Source organism: Scyliorhinus torazame, chromosome 10 (genome assembly GCF_047496885.1).
Source record: "Scyliorhinus torazame isolate Kashiwa2021f chromosome 10, sScyTor2.1, whole genome shotgun sequence".
In the NCBI taxonomy this organism is placed as follows: domain Eukaryota; kingdom Metazoa; phylum Chordata; class Chondrichthyes; order Carcharhiniformes; family Scyliorhinidae; genus Scyliorhinus; species Scyliorhinus torazame.
In genome coordinates this window covers 97,773,576-97,795,832 of record NC_092716.1, presented here as the reverse complement: position 1 = coordinate 97,795,832, position 22,257 = coordinate 97,773,576, and the positions used below count along the sequence as shown (strand labels likewise).

The window sequence follows — 22,257 nt, the reverse complement described above, 5'->3', positions numbered from 1 at the left end:
GCCCTAGACAGGACCTTCACCTGTATCAGCCCCAACCTTGCTCAAGAAGTTGAGGTATTCACCCTTCGTATCACCTCACACCACAGACCTTCTTCCATTACCTCCCCCAACTCTTATTCCCACTTGGCCTCAATCCCTTCCATGAACACTAGCCTCCTCCTGAATCTTCCCATAAATCGCGGACACCACCCCCTTCTCTAGTCCCCCTGCTGACAGTACCTCCGCCAACAACGAGGAGGCTAGCGTCATCGTGAAACTCGGAAACTCCTTCCTTACAAAGTCTCGGAGCAGCAAGTACCTAAACCATTCCCCTTGCGCCAGTCCGTACTTCCACCCCAACTCCTCCAACCTCAAAAGTTCGCCCCCTCTCCCAAGTTACCTTGATCCCCCTCTCCTCCCATCCCCAAAACCTCCCGTCCAACCTCCCCCGGCTTAAACCTACGGTTTCCTGTAATCGGCAACTCCCTTGACCCAGACCCCAATTTAAAGTGCTGCCTCAAAATCTTCAGCGTTCCCACCACCACTGGAATCCCAGAATACTTGCCTGGCGCCATCAGAAGCTGCACTGTTGCCAGCACCCTCAACTTCGACCCCCTGCACAAACCCTCATCCATCCTAACCCTTCAGGACTCTCTTCTCTACCCCCCCTCCCCCACCCACCCATCCCACACCTTCTCCGCCCAAAAGTAGTATAATAAATTTGGGACGCCCAACTCCCCTGCCTGTCACCCTCTCTGCAGGACCACCTTCCTTACCCTGGATATCTTTCCCACCCCAGATGAACGAGGTGACCACCTTGCTCACTTCTTTAAAAAATGACTTGGGTAAAAAGACCGGCAAGCACTTAAACACAAAAATCGCGGCAGCACATTCATTTTAATCGCCTGCTCCTGGCCTGTCAACGACAGTGGGAGTTTGTCCCACCTCGTCAGGTTGGCCCTCACCCTCCCCGTCAAGCTAGTGAAATTGCACCTATGGAGCTCCCCCCCCCCCCCCCCACACACCCCCAAATACCTGTAGTGGGTTGGCGCCCTGGCCTGGACACCATAAAATACTCCCTCTCCTCTAAATTTAGTTTGTACCCTGAAAACGACCCAAATCTTTGGAGAAGTCCCACTATGTTCCCCACTGACGTACTCGGCTCTGAAATATACAGCAATAAATCATCCGCATACAAGGATACCCTATGCTTCATCCGCCCTCGCACTATTCCCTTCCGCAGTCCCAAACTCCTTAAAGCGACGGCCAATGGCTTTATTGCTAATGCAAACAGCAGGTGGCGGAGGAGAGACCCCTGGTACCCCGTGCAGAGCAAAGTACCCCAAACTCATTATTCATGCGGACATTCACCATCGGTTCCCTATACAGTAGCCGTACCCACTCTGGAAACCTCGGCCTAATCCCAAAACTCTCTAGGACTGCCATCAAGTGCACCCACCCTACCTGACCAAACGTCTTTTCTGCATCTAGCGTTACCACCACCACTGGAATCCCAGAATACTTGCCTGGCGCCATCAGAAGCTGCACGGTTGCCAGCACCCTCAACTTCGACCCCCTGCACAAACCCTCATCCATCCTAACCCTGACAGGATAAGGCATGCCAAACCGCACCACCTCCATCTCCTTTCCCTCAGCTGGTGACATGATCACGTTTAATAACCTTCTGACATTCGAGAATAGCTGCCTTCCTTTCACAAACCCTATCTGGTCTTCCCTTATCACCCTCGGGAGGCACCCCTCCAGCCTAGCTGCCAGCACCTTTGCCAGTATCTTGGCATCCACATTCAATAAAGATATGGGCCTATACGACCCATACTCCGTCAGGTCCTTTGTCCTTCTTCAACAACAGGGAGATCGAAGGCTGTCCCAAAATTTGTGGTGGAATCCCCTCCCAGCACCTCAAACACCCCACCACCAGCAGCGCTAGCTTGTCTTAGAACTAGGATCCAGCAGAGGGCAGTAGAGCGGAGCTGCTGATTGGCTGTTGCGGGGAAAATTTGCATCAGTGCATTGCGGTCACTGCATCCAGAAAGTGTACCTGAGCAAGACACCCTAGGTGTTCAAGTCAAGGCAAGCATCCAGCAGAGGGCAGTAGAGCGGAGCTGCTGATTGGCTGTTGCGGGGAAAATTTGCACCAGTCCATTGCGGTCACCATATCTTGAAGGTGGTTTGTGGAGGAGCTGTTGTCAAGTGACAGTTAAACCCGAAACACTTCTTGTGTTTCCCTCCCTACCTCCTCCTCTAACCAAAAAAAAAAAAAAATCACTGTAAGGATCCCAGCCGAGTAAAGATCAAGAGGGAGACTCGAGGGCAGGTGGAAGTTGAAACGTGACGTCACAACCTGCGGTGAAAAAGCGCGAGGAGAGCGGCGGAGACTCCGTGAAAGAGTGCGAGGAGAGCCGCGGGGACACAGGATAAAAGAGCGTGAGGAGAGCTGCGGGGACACAGGACAAAAGAGCGCGAGGAGAGCGGCGGAGACTCCGTGAAAGAGTGCGAGGAGAGCCGCGGGGACACAGGATAAAAGAGCGTGAGGAGAGCTGCGGGGACACAGGACAAAAGAGCGCGAGGAGAGCGGCGGAGACTCCGTGAAAGAGTGCGAGGAGAGCTGCGGGGACACAGGATAAGAGCGTGAGGAGAGCGGCGGGGACACAGGATAAAAGGGTGCGAGGAGAGCTGCGGGGACACAGGATAAAAGAGCGTGAGGAGAGCGGCGGGGACACAGGCTAAAAGGGTGCGAGGAGAGCAGCAGGGACACAGCTGCCGGAGAAGCGGCCTTCTATTTTCGGCGGGAGCAGTGCCCAGAGGTCTGTCGGGAAGGTAAGTTTTCCTCTTTAAAAACTTACCTTGAAGAGTGACATCACAGCAAAGCAGTGATCTGATTGGCTGGTAAGGAAAGTGCAATTAGCAGTAGCTGGGAGAAATTTAACTCTTCGTGTGTTGGTGAGTATTGTGATTGGTAAGTAAAATCTTTATTCCTATCACTTATTCATTATTTGATGTTATATTTGTAATCAGTTAAGGTAAAGTGTAAAAATGGCAGGAGATCCCAGACCCGTGTTATGCTCCCCGTGCTCAATGAGAGAGTTCAGGGACGCGGACGATGCCCCTGACTCCTTCACGTGCGGGAAGTGTGTCGAGCTGCAGCTTCTGTTAGACCGCATGACGGCTCTGGAGCTGCGGATGGACTCACTTTGGAGCATCCGTGATGCTGAGGAGGTTGTGGATAGCACGTTCAGAGTTGGTCACACCACAGATTAGGATTGGTGAGGGAGACAGGGAATGGGTGACCAAAAGGCAGAGAAAGAGCAGGAAGGCAGTGCAGGTGTCCCCTGCGGTCACCTCCCTCCAAAACAGGTATACTGTTTTGAATACTGTTGGGGGAGATGACTCACCGGGGGAAGGCAGTAGTAGCCAGGCTCATGGCACTCTGGCTGGCTCTGCTGCACAGAAGGGCGGGAAAAAGACTGGCAGGGCTATGGTCATAGGGGATTCAATCGTAAGGGGTGTAGACAGGCGTTTCTGTGGTCGAAAATTAGATTCCCGAATGGTACGTTGCCTCCCGGGTGCACGGGTCAGAGATGTCTCAGGTCGGCTGCCGGACATACTGAAGGGGGAGGGTGAACAGCCAGTTGTCGTGGTGCATATAGGCACCAACAATATAGGTAAAAAATGGGATGAGGTCCTACAATCAGAATTTAGGGAGTTATGAGATAAGTTAAAAAGTAGGACCTCAAAGATAGTAATCTCAGGATTGCTCCCAGTGCCACGAGACAGAGTAGAAATTCGAGACAGTCAGAGTAGAAATTCAAGAATAGTCAGAATGAATACGTGGCTTGAGAGATGGGGTTCAGATTTTTGGGACATTGGAACCGGTTCTGGGGGCGGTGGGACCATTACAAATCAGATGGTCTACACCCGTGCAGGACTGGAACCAATGTCCTAGGGGGTGCTTTTGCTAACACTGTTGGGGAGGTTTTAAACTAATGTGGCAGGGGGATGGGAACCAGATTAGGAAGTTAGAGGTCAGTAAAAAGGCAGCAACTAAAGCCAGTAAGGTACGAGATAATAAACTCAATGTGACTAAGGGGAAGAGTAGACAGGGAAGAGATGATGAACGCAAAGGAACAGGTGGTCTGAGGTGCATTTGGTTCAATGCGAGAAGTGTAGCAGGTAAGGCAGATGAATTTAGGGCTTGGATTAGTACCTGGGAATATGATGTTATTGGTATTACTGAGACTTGGTTGAGGAAAGGGCAAGACTGGCAACTAAATATCCCAGGGTATAGATGCTTCAGTAGGGATAGAGAGGGAGGTAAAAGGAGTGGAGAAGTTGGATTACTGGTTAGAGATGATATCACAGCTGTGATTAAGGAGGGCACGATGGAGGACTCGAGCACTGAGGCAATATGGGTAGAGCTAAGAAATAGGAAGTGTGCAGTAACATTGTTGGGACTTTACTACAGGCCTCCCAAAAGCGATCGTGAAGTAGAGGTACAAATATGTAGACAGATTATAGAAGAATGTAGGAGCAATAGGGTGGTCGTGATGGGAGATTTTAACTTCCCCAACATTGAATGGGACTCATGTAGTGTTGGAGGCGTAGATGGAGCAGAATTTGTAAGGAGCATCCAGGAGTGTTTATTTAGAGCAGTATGTAAATAGTCCAACTCGGGAAGGGACCATACTGGACCTGGTATTGGGGAATGATCCCGGCCAGGTGGTTGAAGTTTCAGTCGGTGATTACTTTGGGAATAGCGGTCACAATTCCGTAAGTTTTAGAATACTCATGGACAAAGACGAGAGTGGTCCTAAAGGAAGAGTGCTAAATTGGGAAAAGGCCAAGTATAACAAAATTCGGCAGGAGCTAGGGAATGTGGATTGGGAGCAGCTGTTTAAGGGTAAATCCACATTTGAAATGTGGGAGTCTTTTAAGGAAAGGTTGATTAGAGTGCAGGACATACATGTCCCTGTGAAAATGAGGGATAGAAATGACAAGATTAGGGAACCATGGATGGCGGGTGGAATTGTGAGACTAGCTAAGATGAACAAGGAAGCATACATAAGATCTAGGCGACTTAAAACTGATGAAGCTTTGGAGGAATATCGGGAAAGTAGGACAAATCTCAAACATGCAATAAAGAGGGCTAAAAGGGGTCATGAAATATCTTTGCTAACAGGGTTAAGGAAATCCCCAAAGCCTTTTATTCGTATATAAGGAACAGGAGGGTAACTAGAGAAAGGATTGGCCCACTCAAAGACAAAAGAGGGAATTTATGCGTGGAGTCAGAGGAAATGGGTGAGATTCTTAATGAGTACTTTGCATCGGTATTCACCAAGGAGAGGGACATGACGGATGTCGAGGCTAGGGATGGATGTTTAAATACTCTAGGTCAAGTCGGCATAAGGAAGGGGGAGGTTTTGGGTATTCTAAGAGGCATTAAGGTGGACAAGTCCCCAGGTCCGGATGGGATCTATTCCAGGTTACTGAGGGAAGCGAGGGACAAAATAGCTGGGGCCTTAACAGATATCTTTGCAGCATCCGTGAGCACGGGTGAGGTCCCGGAGGACTGGAGAATTGCTAATGTTGTCCCTTTGTTTCAGAAGAGTAGCAGGGAATTATAGACCTGTGAGCTTGGCGTCAGTGGTAGGCAAACTGTTGGAGAAGATACGGAGGGATAGGATCTATTCACATTTGGAAGAAAATAGAATTAGCAGTGATAGGCAGCATGGTTTTGTGCAGGGAAGGTCATGACTTACAAACCTAATAGAATTCTTTGTGAAGTGAAAAAGTTAATTGATGAGGGAAGGGCTGTAGATGTCATATACATGGACTTCAGTAAGGCGTTTGATAAAGTTTCCCATGGCAGGTTGATGGAAAAAGTGAAGTCGCATGGGGTTCAGGGTGAACTAGCTAGATGGATAAAGAACTGGCTGGGCAACAGGAGACAGAGAGTAGTGGTGGAAGGGAGTGTCTCAAAATGGAGAAAGGTGACTAGTGGTGTTCCACAGGGATCCGTGCTCGGACCACTGTTGTTTGTGATATACATAAATGACCTGGACGAAGGTATAGGTGGTCTGATTGGCAAGTTTGCAGATGATACTAAGATTGGTGGAGTTGCAGATAGCGAGGAGGACTGTCAGAGAATACAGCAAAATATAGATAGATTGGAGAGTTGGGCAGAGAAATGGCAGATGGAGTTCAATCCAGGCAAACGCGAGGTGATGTATTTTGGAAGATCAAATCCAAGAGCAGACTATACGGTCAATGGAAGAGTCCTGGGGAAAATTGATGTACAGAGAGATCTGAGAGTTCAGGTCCATTGTACCCTGAAGATGGCAACGCACGTCGATAGAGTGGTCAAGAAGGCATACAGCATGCTTGCCTTCATCGGATGGGTCATGATACAGTTGTATAGGACTTTGGTTAGGCCACATTTGGAATACTGCGTGCAGTTCTGGTCGCCACATTACCAGAAGGATGTGGATGCTTTAGAGAGGGTGCAGAGGAGGTTCACCAGGATGTTGCCTGGTATGGAGGGTGCTAGCTATGAAGAAAGGTTGAGTAGATTAGGATTGTTTTCGTTGCAAAGACGGAGGTTGAGGGGGGACCTGATTGAGGTCTACAAAATTATGAGAGGTATGGACAGAGTGGATAGCAACAAGCTTTTTCCAAGAGTGGGGGTGTCAATTACAAGGGGTCACGATTTCAAGGTGAGAGGGAGAAAGTTTAAGGGAGATGTGCATGGAAAGTTTTTTACGCGGAGGGTGGTGGGTGCCTGGAATGCTTTGCCAGCGGAGGTGGTAGAGGCGGGCACGATAGCATCATTTAAGATGCATCTAGACAGATATATGAACGGGCGGGGAATAGAGGGAAGTAGATCCTTGGAAAATAGAAGACAGGTTTAGATAAAGGATCTGGATCGGCGCAGGCTGGGAGGGCCGGAGGGCCTGTTCCTGTGCTGTAATTTTCTTTGTTCTTTGAATACTCCACTGGGAACCCATCCAGCCCTGCTGCCTTCTTGAACTACATCTTTACCTCCTTTACCTTGTGAAGGAAAATGCGAAAGATGTCATTTGAAACATGAAGGTCTGATGATAAAACCCAAGGAACATGAGAAAAAGCAAAGTAACAGAAAGGATCGCATAAAAGTAAATGTAATTAAATACTAAAATGAAATAGCAGAAGGCGTTCGAAGGGTTAACAAGGTTCTTTAGAATGAAGACAGCCATTATCACACAGGCCTTGAGATAAGGAAGCAGTTCAAGCTGTAACCTGATATCTTTAGTTCAAGACAGAGAAATTCTTATAAAAGTTGAGATTTAAGTTACATAAAAGAGAATGAGTTTTATACCCTTTAATAGAAGTTACTTAGTTTAGCAAGCAATTGATTGGAATTGTCAGAATCTTAAGTTTGAATAACTTGAAACATTTAAGAATACAAGAAAATACAATGCTTTAAAAAGATAAGGGAATGAAAGGCTGAATGCCCCAGAATAATTAACAGGGCTTAAGCAGATACATGATTGTTGGAGATCACAATGCTGTCCACAAACTCCCACTACAAGCAGCATTGTGAAGTTGAAAGAGTACGTGGCTTCTTAAAGAAGCGACAACCATGATTGAATTATTTCCAATGTATTTAATTGCAAACAAGTGACCTTAACATGGAATCCAAGCCCTAGTCTTTCAAACGCTTCAGGTGTTGAATGAACCATCCAATCAGCCCACAACTTCAGTTATTTGTTAACTTGATTTTTATTCCCACATTGCACAGTGCTCAGTGCCAATTCTGGAAAGGATTTGAGTGCAAGCATCATGGTAACTAATTCAGACCACACCGGGTTGGGTGTGTTCTTTCGGATTTCCTTGTGACAGGACCTTCTATCATTGATTCAAGCTTAGCAGAGCTTCTACCTTGCATTTATCTATTGCATACCTAAACCATCCTTGATTAATGTTAGCCAATATCCACAAAAACTCTGCTTTGATGTTTGCTGTTCTAATTAATTGATTTAATTATTTCTCAGTTGGGAAGGGAAAATTTGTCCAAATTCCTGCTCCAAATCATTAGCCAGCTGCTGTTGCAAGCACTCGGGCAGGACATTTGTCAGTAAGGATGTCACGCAGGCTTTCACAAATACCAGCCACTTTGGTAACGTACTGAAGCTCAACCAGTGCCAATTTGTGGGAAGGTTCCATTGAACACCATTAGGCTGCTGCACATTCTAGGGCAAAATAGGGAATAGGGATAACCCTGGGAATTACAGGCCAGTTAGTCTTTCTTCGGTGGTAGGCAAAGTAATGGAAAGGGTACTGAGGGATAGGATTTCTGAGCCTCTGGAAAGACACTGCTTGATTAGGGATAGTCAGCACGGATTTGCGAGGGGTAGGTCTTGCCTTAAAAGTCTTACTTGAATTCTTTGAGGAGGTGACCAAGCATGTGGATGAAGGTAAAGCAGTGGATGTAGTGTACATGGATTTTAGTAAGGCATTTGATAAGGTTCCCCATGGTAGGCTTATGCAGAAAGTAAGGAGGCATGGGGTAGTGGGAAATTTGACCAGTTGGATAACGAACTGGCTAACCGATAGAAGTCAGAGAGTGGTGGTGGATGGCAAATATTCAGCCTGGAGCCCAGTTACCAGTAGCGTACCGCAGGGATCAGTTCTGGGTCCTCTGCTGTTTATGATTTTCATTAATGACTTGGATGAGGGAGTTGAAGGGTGGGTCAGTAAATTTGCAGTTGATACGAAGATTTGTGGAGTTGTGGATAGTGAGGAGGGCTGTTGTTGGTTGCAAAGAGACATACATAGGATGCAGAGCTGGGCTGAGAAGTGGCAGATGGAGTTTAACCCTGAAAGGTGTGAGGTTGTCCATTTTGGAAGGACAAATATGAATGTGGAATACAGGGTTAACGGTAGGGTTCTTGGCAATGTGGAGGAGCAGAGAGTTCTTGGGGTCTATGTTCATACATCTTTGAAAGTTGCCACTCAAGTGGATAGAGCTGTGAAGAAGGCCTATAGTGTGCTAGCGTTCATTAACAGAGGGATTGAATTTAAGAGCCGTGAGGTGATGATGCAGCTGTACAAAATCTTGGTAAGGCCACATTTGGAGTACTGTGTACAGTTCTGGTCGCCTCATTTTAGGAAGGATGTGGAAGCTTTGGAAAAGGTGCAAAGGAGATTTACCAGGATATTGCCGGGAATGGAGAGTAGGTCTTACGAGGAAAGGTTGAGGATGCTGGGCCTTTTCTCGTTAGAACGGAGAAGGATGAGGGGCGACTTGATAGAGGTTTATAAGATGATTAGGGGAATAGATAGAATAGACAGTCAGAGACTTTTTCCCCGGGTGGAACAAACCATTACAAGGGTACATAAATTTAAGGTGAATGGTGAAAGATATAGGGGGGGATGTCAGAGGTAGGTTCTTTACCCAGAGAGTAGTGGGGGCATGGAATGCACTGCCTGTGGAAGTAGTTGAGTCGGAAACATTAGGGACCTTCAAGCAGCTATTGGATCGGTACATGGATTACGGTAGAATGATATAGTGTAGATTAATTTGTTCTGGAGGGCAGCACAGTAGCATTGTGGATAGCACAATTGCTTCACAGCTCCAGGGTCCCAGGTTCGATTCCGGCTTGGGTCACTGTCTGTGCAGTCTGCACATCCTCCCCGTGTATGCGTGGGTTTCCTCCGGGTGCTACGGTTTCCTCCCACAGTCCAAAGATATGCAGGTTAGGTGGATTGGCCATGATAAATTGCCCTTCGTGTCCAAAATTGCCCCTAGTGTTGGGTGGGGTTACTGGGTTATGGGGATAGGGTGGAGGTGTTGACCTTGGGTAGGGTGCTCTTTCCAAGAGCCGGTGCAGACTCGATGGGCTGAATGACCTCCTGCACTGTAAATTCAATGATATTCTATGATTAATCTAGGACAAAGGTTCGGCACAACATCGTGGGCCGAAGGGCCTGTTCTGTGCTGTATTTTTCTATGTTCTATGTTCTAAACCTCCCTTGCCAGTAAGCTGAAAAACCAAGGTCAAGTTAACATGAAGGCGCTCTCATGACATTACGAGTACACGATGTGGAATCACATGGACAGAAAAGGTATTGCGATCAGGAGTAGAAGAAAATACTTTAAAATAATGTCATGTAATCAGCAAGGCTGTTAGAAAGGTGATATATATCCTGAATCGCCCCAGCCAGGGACTCACTCTCAGCTTGCAGAGTGATTTTGGTACATGGGACTGACAGAATACGAAAGCCGAGCAGAACTGCAGAACAACCGTGAGACAACCAACAGATAAAGAGAGATTGTCGAGGAGGCCCACGAAGGTCTGATCAGTCAACCAGGAGAATCCAGAAGCAAGATCTTTTTACTTTTCTGTAAAGACAGTGATTTTATCTTTTAAAAGAAAAAAGAAAATAACTTAAAAGTTTTAACCTGAAACAGTGGTTATTACAAAAGTCTACTTTACTTACTTAGCAACGCGGGTCTCAGGATCGCTGCTACTAAATGGTAAGTAGATAGAATTCTTCTATGAAGAAACGGGTTATATCAGGGGATAACTTGAAACACTAGTTTGACCCGAATAGCACCCGCCCAAGTCTGCATAGGAGTCAGGGAGTGAGAATCCCTGTCCACCATTTAGAATCTCTTGATCCTTTTTTGATATAAGGAGAATTCTACGAATAGTGGTGAGATTTTAACTTCAACCTCCAGTTCCCCCACAGGCCCCTCCAGCCCAGTCCTATCCTCGTCCCACACCCTTGGGTACTCCAAACTGCCCAGGAACTCCCTGATCTCTCGTTCCTCTCCTGGTAGCTCCGATCTATACAGCTTCTCGTAAAACTCCTCAAAAGCTTTATTGATCTGCACCAGAGCCACCACCAATTTTCCTGTCCTATCCCGCACTCAGTTGGCGCACTGCCTTTCCCATAGACAACCGGTCAAACCGAGCCTGAAGTTCCTTCCTCTTGACAAGGGCCGGATCTGCATCTCCCACATACCTCCTGTCCACCTCCAAATTCTCCTCTTTGAAGTTCCTCCCTCCCATCTTTATCCAACTTGGCCTTAAAGCCTCCCTCACTACTGTCTTCAGGGTCTACCATACCACCACCTGCGATACTTCCCCTGTACAGTTAAATCCCATATACTCCTCAATCACCTTCCCGATCTTGTCACAAAAGCTTCGGTCCCCCAATAACCCTGCATCAATTCTCCACCCCGGCCTTTGGGCTACCCCCCTCTCCAGGACCACATCCACCCAATGCGGTGCATGATCCAAGATACTTTGAGCCCCCAACTCCGGCCAGCAACGCCACCCCCACCACAAAATAATCTATTCGCGAATATACTTTGTGTACCGGGGAAAATAACAAATACTTCCCAGTACTGAACAAGGTATACTTTCTACCTATACAGAACTGAACGGAGCTCGACCTCCTCCTGAATTAAGATGGATGATCAAGCTAAGAGCACTCTGTGGTGTTGTACATTAGTATAAATGGAAGCAGCTCCATAATATGGTTCAAAAGCTGCTCTCAGAATCGAATCTGCAGCACTGAAATATCCAGTCCAGCAGCAGGCAACACATTCAAATTATACTCTCACAGTAGCTGCAAGCCTTCTGCATTGAGACCTATAAAAGAGGTAAAGTTTCACAAGAATCAGCAATGCTTTTGTTACCCTTTTAAATCGCTACATTTTAGTCAGGAACCAAGACAGCGAACATTGGCTAGCTATTCAGCCGAGACACATCAATCCCAGCCCTCATCCAAAATCCATACCCACACCATCACATTGGTCAATTTTTCCTTGCCTACATTGTAAATATTTAACACCAACACATTGTAGAGTTTTTTGCCAAAAAACACCATTGTTTAAAATTTCAGAGTAGGAATAACCTCTATTCTGTGCTGCATCATTCTAGGGTTTTCAGCCTACAAGTATCACTGGAATGCAGTGTACCCTGCTGCAGTTGACACTCACATATTGAAGTTGTAATGACCTGGGTAGTTGGTGTGAAGGACAAATTTCTTCACCTGATGTGTGGTGGCGTCAAACAGAACGTCCTGCCGAGGAGAAAGAGATGAATAAAAGTAGCAAGAAGTGAGTGAACAGTGTAAAGCCACCTCATTAATAAGTGAGACTGCTAATACGCACCACTCCCAGAGTAAAGTAGTTGAAAAAGTAGTCATTGCACTTGGAGGGAACCTGCTTGTGAGGGGAGGGAGAGTGGATCTTCATCTGTAGAAAGAAAGAGCAAACAATAATTAGCCAGAATGTGCACAGCGCAGTGTTACAATGGGGCAGACCATCAAACTTGGCTTTGCGTATACACATACAAAACAGACAGCAATTTGGACAAAATACATGTGGTTTCATAACTCGAGTCTCCACAGCCAATAAAGGACATTTCTCTCTGTTACCACCCAATGTTGGATGTGGGACCTTAATTAAGTCTTCAGGACATGAAGTAAAACTGTATAGTCTACTGTTGCCACCTCTGGGCGAACCCCAACAGTGACCCTCTCAAGGCGAACTTGATTTTCTCCAAACAGAGAAAGCTAGCCATGTCCGATAGCCAGGTCTCCGACTTCGGGGGCTTTGAGTCCCTCCAAGCTAATAATATTTGTCCGTCTCCGGGCTATCAGGAAGCAAAGGCCAGAACGTCTGCCTCTTTCTCCTCCTGGATTCCCGGGTCTTCCGACACCCCGAAAATCACCACCTCTGGACTCTGTGCCACCCTTGTTTTTAACACCGTGGACATGACATCTGCAAACCCCTGCCAAATTCCCCTAAGCTTTGGACATGCCCAGAACATGTGGACATGGTTCGTTGGTCCTCCCGCACATTTTGCACACCTGTCTTCCACCCCAAAGAATCTGCTAATCCGGGCCACTGTCATGTGAGCCCGATGAATGACCTTGAATTGCATCAGGCTGAGCCTGGCACATGTTGCGGACGCGTTGACTCTACTCAACGCGTCCACCCATAGACCATCCTATATCTCTCCTCCCAGCTCCTCCTCCCACTTGCGCTTCAGCTCCTCGGTCTGCATCTCCGCTGACCCCATATGTTCCTTGTAAATGTCAGAGATGCTCCCTTCTCCTACCCACCCTCTGGAAACTACCCTGTCCTGAATCCCCCTTAGCGGTCGGTAGGAGCGGGAAGGTTGACATCTGTTTACGTAGGAAGTCCCGCACCTACAGATACCTGAATTTGTTTCCCCATGCCAACCCAAACTTCTCCTCCAGCGCCCTCATACTCGGAAAGCTCCCCTCTATAAACATATTCCCCATCCTCTCAATCCCCGCTCTCTGCCATATCCAGAACCCCCCATCCATACTTCCCGGGGCAAACCGGTGATTACTACAGATTGGGGACCAGACTGATGCTCTCTCTGCACCCACATGTCTCCTCCATTGCCCCCAGACTCTCAGGGCCGCCACCACCACGGGGCTGGTGGAGTACCGTGCCGGCGGGAACGGCAGAGGCGCAGTTACCAACGCCCCCAGACTGGTGCACTTGCATGAAGCCGCCTCCATACGCTCCCATGCCAACCCCTCCCCCACCCCCACTTTCTGATCATGGCTATATTCGCCACCCAGTAATAGGTACTAAACTCTGGCAGTGCCAGCCCGCCCTCTCCCTGACTCCGCTCAAGCATTACCTTCCTTACTTGCAGGGTCTTGCCCGCCCAAATGAAGCCAGTGATCATTTTGTTGACCCGTTTAAAAAAGGACTGCGGAGAAAGATGGGGAGGCATTGAAACATGAACAGGAATTTCGGGAGGACCGTCATCTTCACCGCCTGCACCCTCCCAGCCAGTGACAACGGAAGCGCATCCCATCTCCGAAAACAGTCCTTCATTTGGTCCACTAGTCGGGCCAGATTTAATTAATGCAGCCGGCCCCATTCCCGTGCCATTTGAATGCCTAGGTACCTAAAGCCTCCCCCTACCACCCTAAACGGCAGCTCCCTCAATCGCCTCTCCTGTCCCCTTGCCTGGACTACAAACATCTCACTTTTCCCCATATTTAGCTTATACCCAAAAACCGTCCAAATTCCCCTAGAATCCTCATGATTTCTTCCATCCCCTCTATCGAGTCCGATACACACAGAAGCAGGTCGTCTGCATAGAGCGAGACTCTGTGCTCTCCACTGCCCCCCCGGACCAGCCCCTTCCATCTCCTTGACTCTCAGAGTAATTGCCAACAGCTCTATAGCTAGCGCAAACAACAGTGGGGAGAGGAGGCATCCCTGTCTCGTCCCCTGGTGCAGTCTAAATTAGTCCAATGTTATCCTATCCGTCCGTACACTTGCCACAGGAGCCTGATACAGCAACCTGACCCAGTCAATAAAGTCCCGCCCAAAACCAAACCATCCCAGCACCTCCCACAGATAATCCTATTCTACCCGATCAAAAGCCTTTTCTGCATCCATTGCGATCACTAACTCCACCTCCCTACCTTCCGGGGGCATCATGATCTCAAAGTCAGACTTAACAGTGTAACTCTCAGGGTTCACAAGTGGACAGCAAAAGGCTGCACCGTGACGGTCCCATAATCGTACACCTAACCACCCCCAAGTCAAACTTACCTTGTCTTCAGACTTGTAAAAGACTTTGTGTGGAGATCCCAGAGCGCTCAACACATCCTGGCAGGAATCCCCAAAATACACACAACGCTCAAACGTATGCATCTTTGTATCAGCCAATACCCCAGGGCCACAACCTGCAACCAGACAGAAAAGGGCAGCTTAGAATCAGCTCACTACATGGAATAAAGGAACATGTTACAGTTCTGTCAAGGCAGTAACATCTATTTAAGGAAGTTACCAAAATACCGGCACCCAGTGACAAAGCAGTCTGCTTCGCCAACATGCTACACTGTGAAATGTTGACATATGGGTTTCAAACATTTCCTACACTTCCGACCCCCTGACCAAACACAGTAGCCCAGCTGGGTTAGGCAAGAAATTGGAGACACTACAAAGCTAATGCACCAGGTTATCCTTCTGCAACTCAGAATAAACACCAGCAGAAATTAAAGAAGGGTCACCTGTCAGCATTCTCAGTCAGGGGACTATGTCTGACCCAGAGTGCTCAAGTTCAGAGGAACAGAAATAAAGAAATCCCTGTTCCCAGGAGAGTTACTGTGTTAATAAGTAATAAGTTCTGCAATAGTCAACAATCAGTTAAACCGTAACCAGAGCACAATTGAAGTCAAATTCCATCTTTATTACATAGCATTCCAGGATCTTCAACCAGCAATTTAGGGATCAGTTTATGAAATTCTGCCCATTTAAAAGCAAACCAACAAATATATCCAATGAGCAAATCAAATTCTATTTTTATCAGATGAAATTTCCAAAGATTGTTAAAGTTTTGTACATCGCACTCAAATTCCATTACCTTTCCAATGCAAACTTCAGATCCAGCTTTACATATCGAGATAGCCTGATGCAGAAAGGAATGCTCTAATTTGGAATAAAAATGTACTGTTGGAGCTTCTCAATTGTCACAATCAACAAGACCAAAAAGGTCAAAGGTCAGTCCAAAGTTAGCTGATCTGAAGTCAGGAGTGGCACTAGGCGAGTTGCTGTTTCAGAGAGCAAGCACAAGACACAACAGGCTACAATGGCCTCGTTCTGTGCTGTAACCATTCTATGATTCAAGTCTGTAGGTTGGCATTAGGGCTCATGTGACTGGATTCATCACTCAGGTTTAAGGTTATCTTTGCTTTTGTTACCAGCATATTGGACAATTCCAATGCTTCTATGGCCAGTCTCTCATGCGCTACAAACTTTAGCTCAATCAAACCTCTGCTGTTTGGAGTCTTATCTACCCCTATCCTCACTGAACAGCCACTTTGTGCTCGCTCAGTTGCATTGGCTCCTGGTTCCCGAGCCAATGCAACTGAGAATTCCTGGAATTCAAAATTCACCTCTCAGTGCCCAAAAATAGAGAGAACTAGTGAGGGCACGAGGGTAAGCGAATGCAAGAGCGAGCGATATATAGAGCATGAGAGCAAGCATACGCAAGAGCATGTTTTAAATATAATCCCAAGATAGACATATATAAATACAACATTATATAGTATATAAGATATAAGGAGAGATATGGGGGGGGGGGGGGGAAAGGAAGAGAGAGAGATACAGATAAAGGCACACTCAGGGGTAGTCAGGAATAAATAGTTATTTCTGACTTGCCTAAGCGAATAAAAGTTAATTAGCCACCATTCACCGCGCTGATCTCCTGATTATTGAATTAATATAGAAATATGTTGGCCCTCAATATAAGAGTCAGGCCCCAATGGAGATGAGCCAAATAGAGGTGTAGATAGTTGACAGCCTGCACAACAAGACCCCATCAGTGAACAACTGGAATCTTGCAATGGGACGGAGATTTGGATGGGCCACTGTGTACCAGGAATCAACTGAGCCAACCATATTAATAAAGTGTTTACATGATCAGGTCAGATGTGGATATTCTGCAATGAATAATTCATTCCTAACAAACCAAAGCAGGCCCATCATCTAAAAGCACAACACTGCGGATGCTGGAAATCTGAAATAAAAACAGAAAATGCCAAGAAACTCTGCAGGTCTGGTAGCGTTTGTGGAGAGAGAGTTAACATTTTGAGTCTAAAAGACCATTCTACAGAATTGAAGGCAGAAATGTAAAGAATTATATAGTTGGAATGGGGCAGAGGAGGTGGAGATTAGAAAAACAGGGATAGGTCAGTGGAAAGGGGAGATTGACAAATCTGTCAGGGACACAAGACAAAGGGAGCGTTAAAGGTGCCATTAAGGGATGAAGAGTGCCAATAGCGGCAAAAGGGGAGATAGCTGAATGTGTTAATGGGAGAAACTGAGCAGCTAGGGACAGGCAGCCAAATGGGGAGGGGTTGTGATGGGAGAGGCCAGGGAGCTGAAAAACAACGGGGGGGGGGGGGGGGGCAACGTTTACAGTCCTCAATGTTGAATCCAGGAGGCTGTAACGTGCCTAATTGAAAGGTGAGGTGCCATTCTTCTATTTTGTGTTGGGCATCACTGGAGCATTGCAGCAGGCCTAGGACAGACATGTGGGCTTGAGAGCAAGACGCCGAGTTGAAATGGCATGTGACCGGAAGGTTGGGGTCACGCTTGTCACCAGAGCGAAGGTGTTCCGCAAAGTGGTCACCCAGCCTGCATTTAGTCTCCCCAATGGACATAGGAGCTGAACTCCAGAGGTCACAGTGACTGCCCTTGACATCAAGGCAGCATTTGACCGAGTATGGCATCAAGGAACCCAGCAAAACTGGAGTCAATGGGAATCAGGGGGGAAACTCTCCATTGGTTGGAGTCATAACTGGCACAAAAGGAAGATAGTTCTGGTTGTTGGAGGTCAGTCATCTCAGTGTCAGGACATCACTGCAGAAGTTCCTCAGGGTAGTGTCTGAGACCCAATCATCCTCAGCTGTTTCATCAATGACCTTCCTTTTAACATATGGAATCCTGTAGTGAGTAACTCACCCCCCGACTACCCAAAGCTTGTCCACTACCTGTGATGGAATACTCCCCACTTGCCTGGATGCGTGCAGCTCCAACAACACTCAAGAAGCTCAACACCATCCAAGACAAAGCAGCCCACTTGATAGGCATCCCTATCAGAAACATCACTCCCTCCACCACCACAGTAGCGGCCGTGTGTACCATCTACAAGATGCACCGCAGGAACTCACCAAGGTTCCTTTGGCAGTACCTTCCAAACCCATGAGCACTACCAACTAGAAGGACATGGGCAGCAGATACATGGGGGGGGGGGGGAGAACCAGACATGTCCGAAGTGCTGTTTTCAAAGTTGCCATTATTGGAACATCATCTACAAGGCTCTATCATGAGTATGATGGAATAGTTCAACAATAACCTGCTCATTGACAGTCAGTTTAGGTTCTGCCAGGGTCACTTAGCTCCTAATTACGGCCTTGGTTCAAACTTGGACAGAAGAGCTGAATACTAGAGGCAACATTTGAAGGAGTCTGTCATCAAGACGTCTGAGCGAAACTGGAGTCAATGAGAATCAGGGGGGAAACTCTTTGCTGGTTGGAATTATACCTGGCATAAAGAAAGATGGTCGTGGTTGAAGGTCTATCATCTCGGTTCCAAGACATCACTAAAGGAGTTCTTCAGGACAGTGCCCAAGGCTCTATTATTTTCTGCTGCTTCATCGGTGACCTTCCTTCCAACATAAGATCAGAAGTGAGGATGTTCGTTGATGACTGCACAATCTGAACAGAATGGGAATAGAGGATAGGGGCCCCGGAAGTGTAGAAGGTTTTAGGTTAGGTGGGCAGCATGGTCGGGGCAGGCTTTGAGGGCCGAAGGGACTGTTCCTTACATTTCTTTGTTCAGTACCATTCATGATTCCTCAGATACAGAAGCAGTCCATGTCCAAATGAAGCAAGATCTGGACAAGATCCAGACTTGGGGTCACATGTGGCAAGTAACATAGGTGCCACACACACACACCAGTGCCAGGTAATAACCATCTCCAACAAGAGAGAATCTGACCAAACCATCCCCCCCTTCCCATGGCATTCAAAGGCATTACCATCGTTGAATTGGCACTCACAGGGCAGCAGGTTCGATTCCCGGCTTGGGTTACTGTCTCTGCGGAGTCTGCATGTTCTCCCGTGTCTGCGTGGGTTTCCTCCGGGTGTTCCGGTTTCCTCCCGCAAGTCCCGAAAGATGTGCTGTTAGGTAATTTGGGCATTCTGAATTCTCCCTCTGTGTACCCGAAATAAAGGCGTGCAGAAATCTTCGTAAAGGCAGTTCAAACATCTTCACTGAACCAGGAAAAGTCCTTGACCCAGCCTTGATATGGACCCAGGAAGTGTAAAAGATTGTAGTTTAGTCGGGCAGCATGGTCGTCACGGGCTTGAAGGGCCGAAGGGCCTGTTCCTGTGCTGTACATTTCTTTGTTCTTGTATTGTGTGGTAATTATACGCTGGATTTAATTTATAGGTCTACTTAATTTGGATGTTGCTTTGGAACAGGGGAAGTCATAGGAAGTTCAGGGATCAAGGTATATTTTGTGTGTGTTTAGTAATTCATGTTCTTAATTGTCTTAGACTAGTGTAGTCTTGTTCATGTGCATTTATCTTTTCTTCAATTTAATAAATAAATAATTGCTGCGTAACAACTGGACTGCGGTGGTGTGGTGATAATGCCACTAGATGAGCAATTCTGAGGCCCAGGCTAATTGTTCTGGGGTCGTGGGTTCAAATCCCACCATGGCAACTGTTGGAAATTAATTTCAATTAATATATTTTAAATGTCTTGAATTTAAAGCTAGTCTTGGGTGGCACAGTGGTTAGCACTGCTGCCTCAGTTCCAGGGTTCCAGGTTCAGTTCCAGCCCAGGTGACTGTCTGTGCAGAGTTTGCACTGTCTCCCCATATCTGTGTGGGTTTCCTCCGGGTGCTCCTGTTTCCTCCCACAGTCCAAAGATATGCAGGTTAGGTGGATTGGCTATGCTACATTTCCCCTTAGTGTCCAAAACGTTGGGTGGAGTTACTGGGATGGGGTGGAGGCGTGGGCTTAAATGGGGTGCTCTTTTCAAGGGCCAGTGCAGACTTAATGGGCCGAATGGCCTCCTTCTGCAGTGTAAATTCTATGATTCTATGATTATTCTCACTGGGGTTTCACTTGACTCCTCACACCATTCCCAAACCAAAACCATACATCTCCACGAACTGGTGCTCCAAGTTGAGATACTTCAGCGAGATTTGTGACAACAATGACATTTATAAAATCCACTGAAGCAGTTCAGTAAGGCTCCATTTTAAACCCATGACCACTAAAACAGAAGAACAAAAGCAGTAGCGCATGGGAACACCATTACCTGCAAGCTGCCATCCATTCTGACTTGGAACTGTTCTGCCATTCCTTCACTTTCACTGGGTCAAAAGTCTGGAACTCTCTCCCCAACAACACCGTGGCTGAATCTACACCACATAGACTGCAACAGTTCAATGCAGCAGTTCTTCTCAAGGGCAATAAAGGATGGGCAATAAATTCTAGTCTTGCTACCACACCCATATCTATCAAATGAATACAAAAATGCTTGAGAACGGGAAATGTTCAGTGATTGGCTTGCACTCCATTTGGATCAACTGTTGCACAAGTTCATAAGAACATAAGAACTAGGAGGAGTAGGCTATCTGGTCCCTCGAGCCTGCTCCGCCATTCAATGAGATCATGGCTGATCGGTGTGTGGACACAGCTCCACTTACCCACCCGCTCACCATAACCCTTAATTCCTTTACTGTTCAAAAATCTATCTTTGCCTTAAAAACATTCAACGAAGTAGCCTCAACTGCTTCACTGGGCAGGGAATTCCACAGATTCACGTTTGATGGAAGAAGTGGGAAACATTCCAAGTGACAGCAAGCACTGCACACCGAATCTACCCAGCAGTGGCCAGAAGTGATTCTAAAACGACTCTAGCAGCGAAAACCATTTCTGTGGGACAATTGCGTAGGGCTGACGTACACCAGCCTTTGCCTTCAGCACTCTGTGGTGTCTCACTGACTCTGATTAGTTGGTAACCATGACAACCATGCCCATGTTCGTCATGAAATCATGTGACTTATACTCTGGGGAGCACCATTAGGAAGGCACAACCTCCTTCTGAATAAATAATATTCTGTCCCAGTTAGAGCTTTGAACTAGGAATGCAGAGCAGGCAAGCATGGGGTCTGTAAGGGCACACCCATACCAAGGACAGGAGGTGCCTTACAAGATTAGATTTTGCCCAATGCCTCACTCAAGTTGTTTTTCATTTTGCAGGAAATCAAATCCTTACTGTTGATGCTGGAGGGGCCTACTTCCACACAATAACAAGAATAAGCTGGCTAAATAATATCAGATCAGAGACACAAGTGGAATAGATTTCACACCATGACAGTTGAGAAAGCAGGAAAGTAAAAGCTACTAACAACACACCCAATCCAGGTTCTCGGGAAATTCTCCATATCTCAAATGACTGACAAAGAGGATTGGGTGTTCAGTGTTAGCATTTACCCTCCAGTGAAGCTACAGCGTTAAAAGCAGCCCTTTCCAAACCTCTGCCACTACTATAAATAGGACCAAACAACAATAAATAAACAAACATGTAAACACAAGAGGTCAGCTGGGTTTTGCCCAAAGGATTTCCAAGGCACAGAGACTGCAAAGTTCTCATTTATGGGCTCTGCTTCAGCTTTCAATAATACCGAGTTCTCACCCAGCTATATACCATTTAATATTTAATGCATTTTAATGATTTTCTCAAGAGCAGTTCAAACTCTAAATCTATGGTGATGAGGGCGGAACGGTAGCACAGTGGTTAGCCCTGTTGCTTCACAGCTCCAGGGACCCGGGTTCTATTCCCGGCTCAGGTCACTGGCCGTGTGGAGTCTGCGCGCTCTCCCCGAGTCTGCGTGGGTTTCCTCCGGGTGCTCCGTTTCCTCCCACAAATCCCAAAGATGGGCTTATTAGATGAATTGGCCATTTTGAAATTCTCCCACAGTGTACCCGAACAGGCGCCATAGTGTGGTGACTGGGGGATTTTCACAGTAACTTCATTGCAGTGTTAATGGAAGCCTACTTGTGATACTAAAGATAAAGAGACCGGTTAAAGGGAAGGACTTCAATGAGGCACATGAAATATTAAGGTACTACTTAGATGGGCAAGCCCACATCATTTCTTTGAAGATTTGCTTTGCAGTAAGAGTAGAAGGCATAAAATGTTTAAAGCAGATTAGGAAGAGCACTTCAAGGATGATAAATGTTTGGAATAATCTGCTAATCAGGATATTGGAGCAAAAAACCATTAGAGATGTCCCAAATGCAGCAGCACGAGAATCAGGCTTACTAAATAGATGAATGCTGATTGTTTCTCTTTCCTAAGCTTCAGCCTTTCTTACACACTTCCACATCATGGGTGTTTCACATGAGAGTCAAACACTGATTGTACAGAGCATAATCCCAATCGCGTTGGTCTAAGAACATTGGAGATAACTCCTCTCAGCTGCTCTGGCAGCTGACTGTATTTAAATTTGGGAGCTTCCTGGATCATGGAGTTCAGTATCACAAAACATGGCTTGTTCAACCACTGAGCCATCAAAGGATTCAACAAGTACATTACCACTGTCCTTCAGGTGATGCTACATGGCTAATTGACCTTGGTATTTCTAGTTGCACAAATGTTTTGAATCTTCATTTTCTTCTGAA

At 46.8% G+C, this 22,257-nt stretch overlaps 1 protein-coding gene across 2 annotated transcripts in view; it reads right to left on the bottom strand.

Moving 5' to 3' along the window:
- phaf1 (phagosome assembly factor 1) overlaps window positions 1-22,257 on the bottom strand; it is a 100,258-nt gene that overhangs the window by 23,464 nt on the left and 54,537 nt on the right. For both annotated transcript variants that reach the window (XM_072518471.1, XM_072518472.1), the window contains exons 8-10: window positions 14,600-14,733; window positions 12,161-12,244; window positions 11,987-12,069 (exon numbers count right to left, since the gene is read on the bottom strand). In XM_072518471.1, coding sequence (XP_072374572.1) covers window positions 11,987-12,069; window positions 12,161-12,244; window positions 14,600-14,733 — 301 coding nt within the window. The remainder of the gene's footprint in view (window positions 1-11,986; window positions 12,070-12,160; window positions 12,245-14,599; window positions 14,734-22,257) is intronic.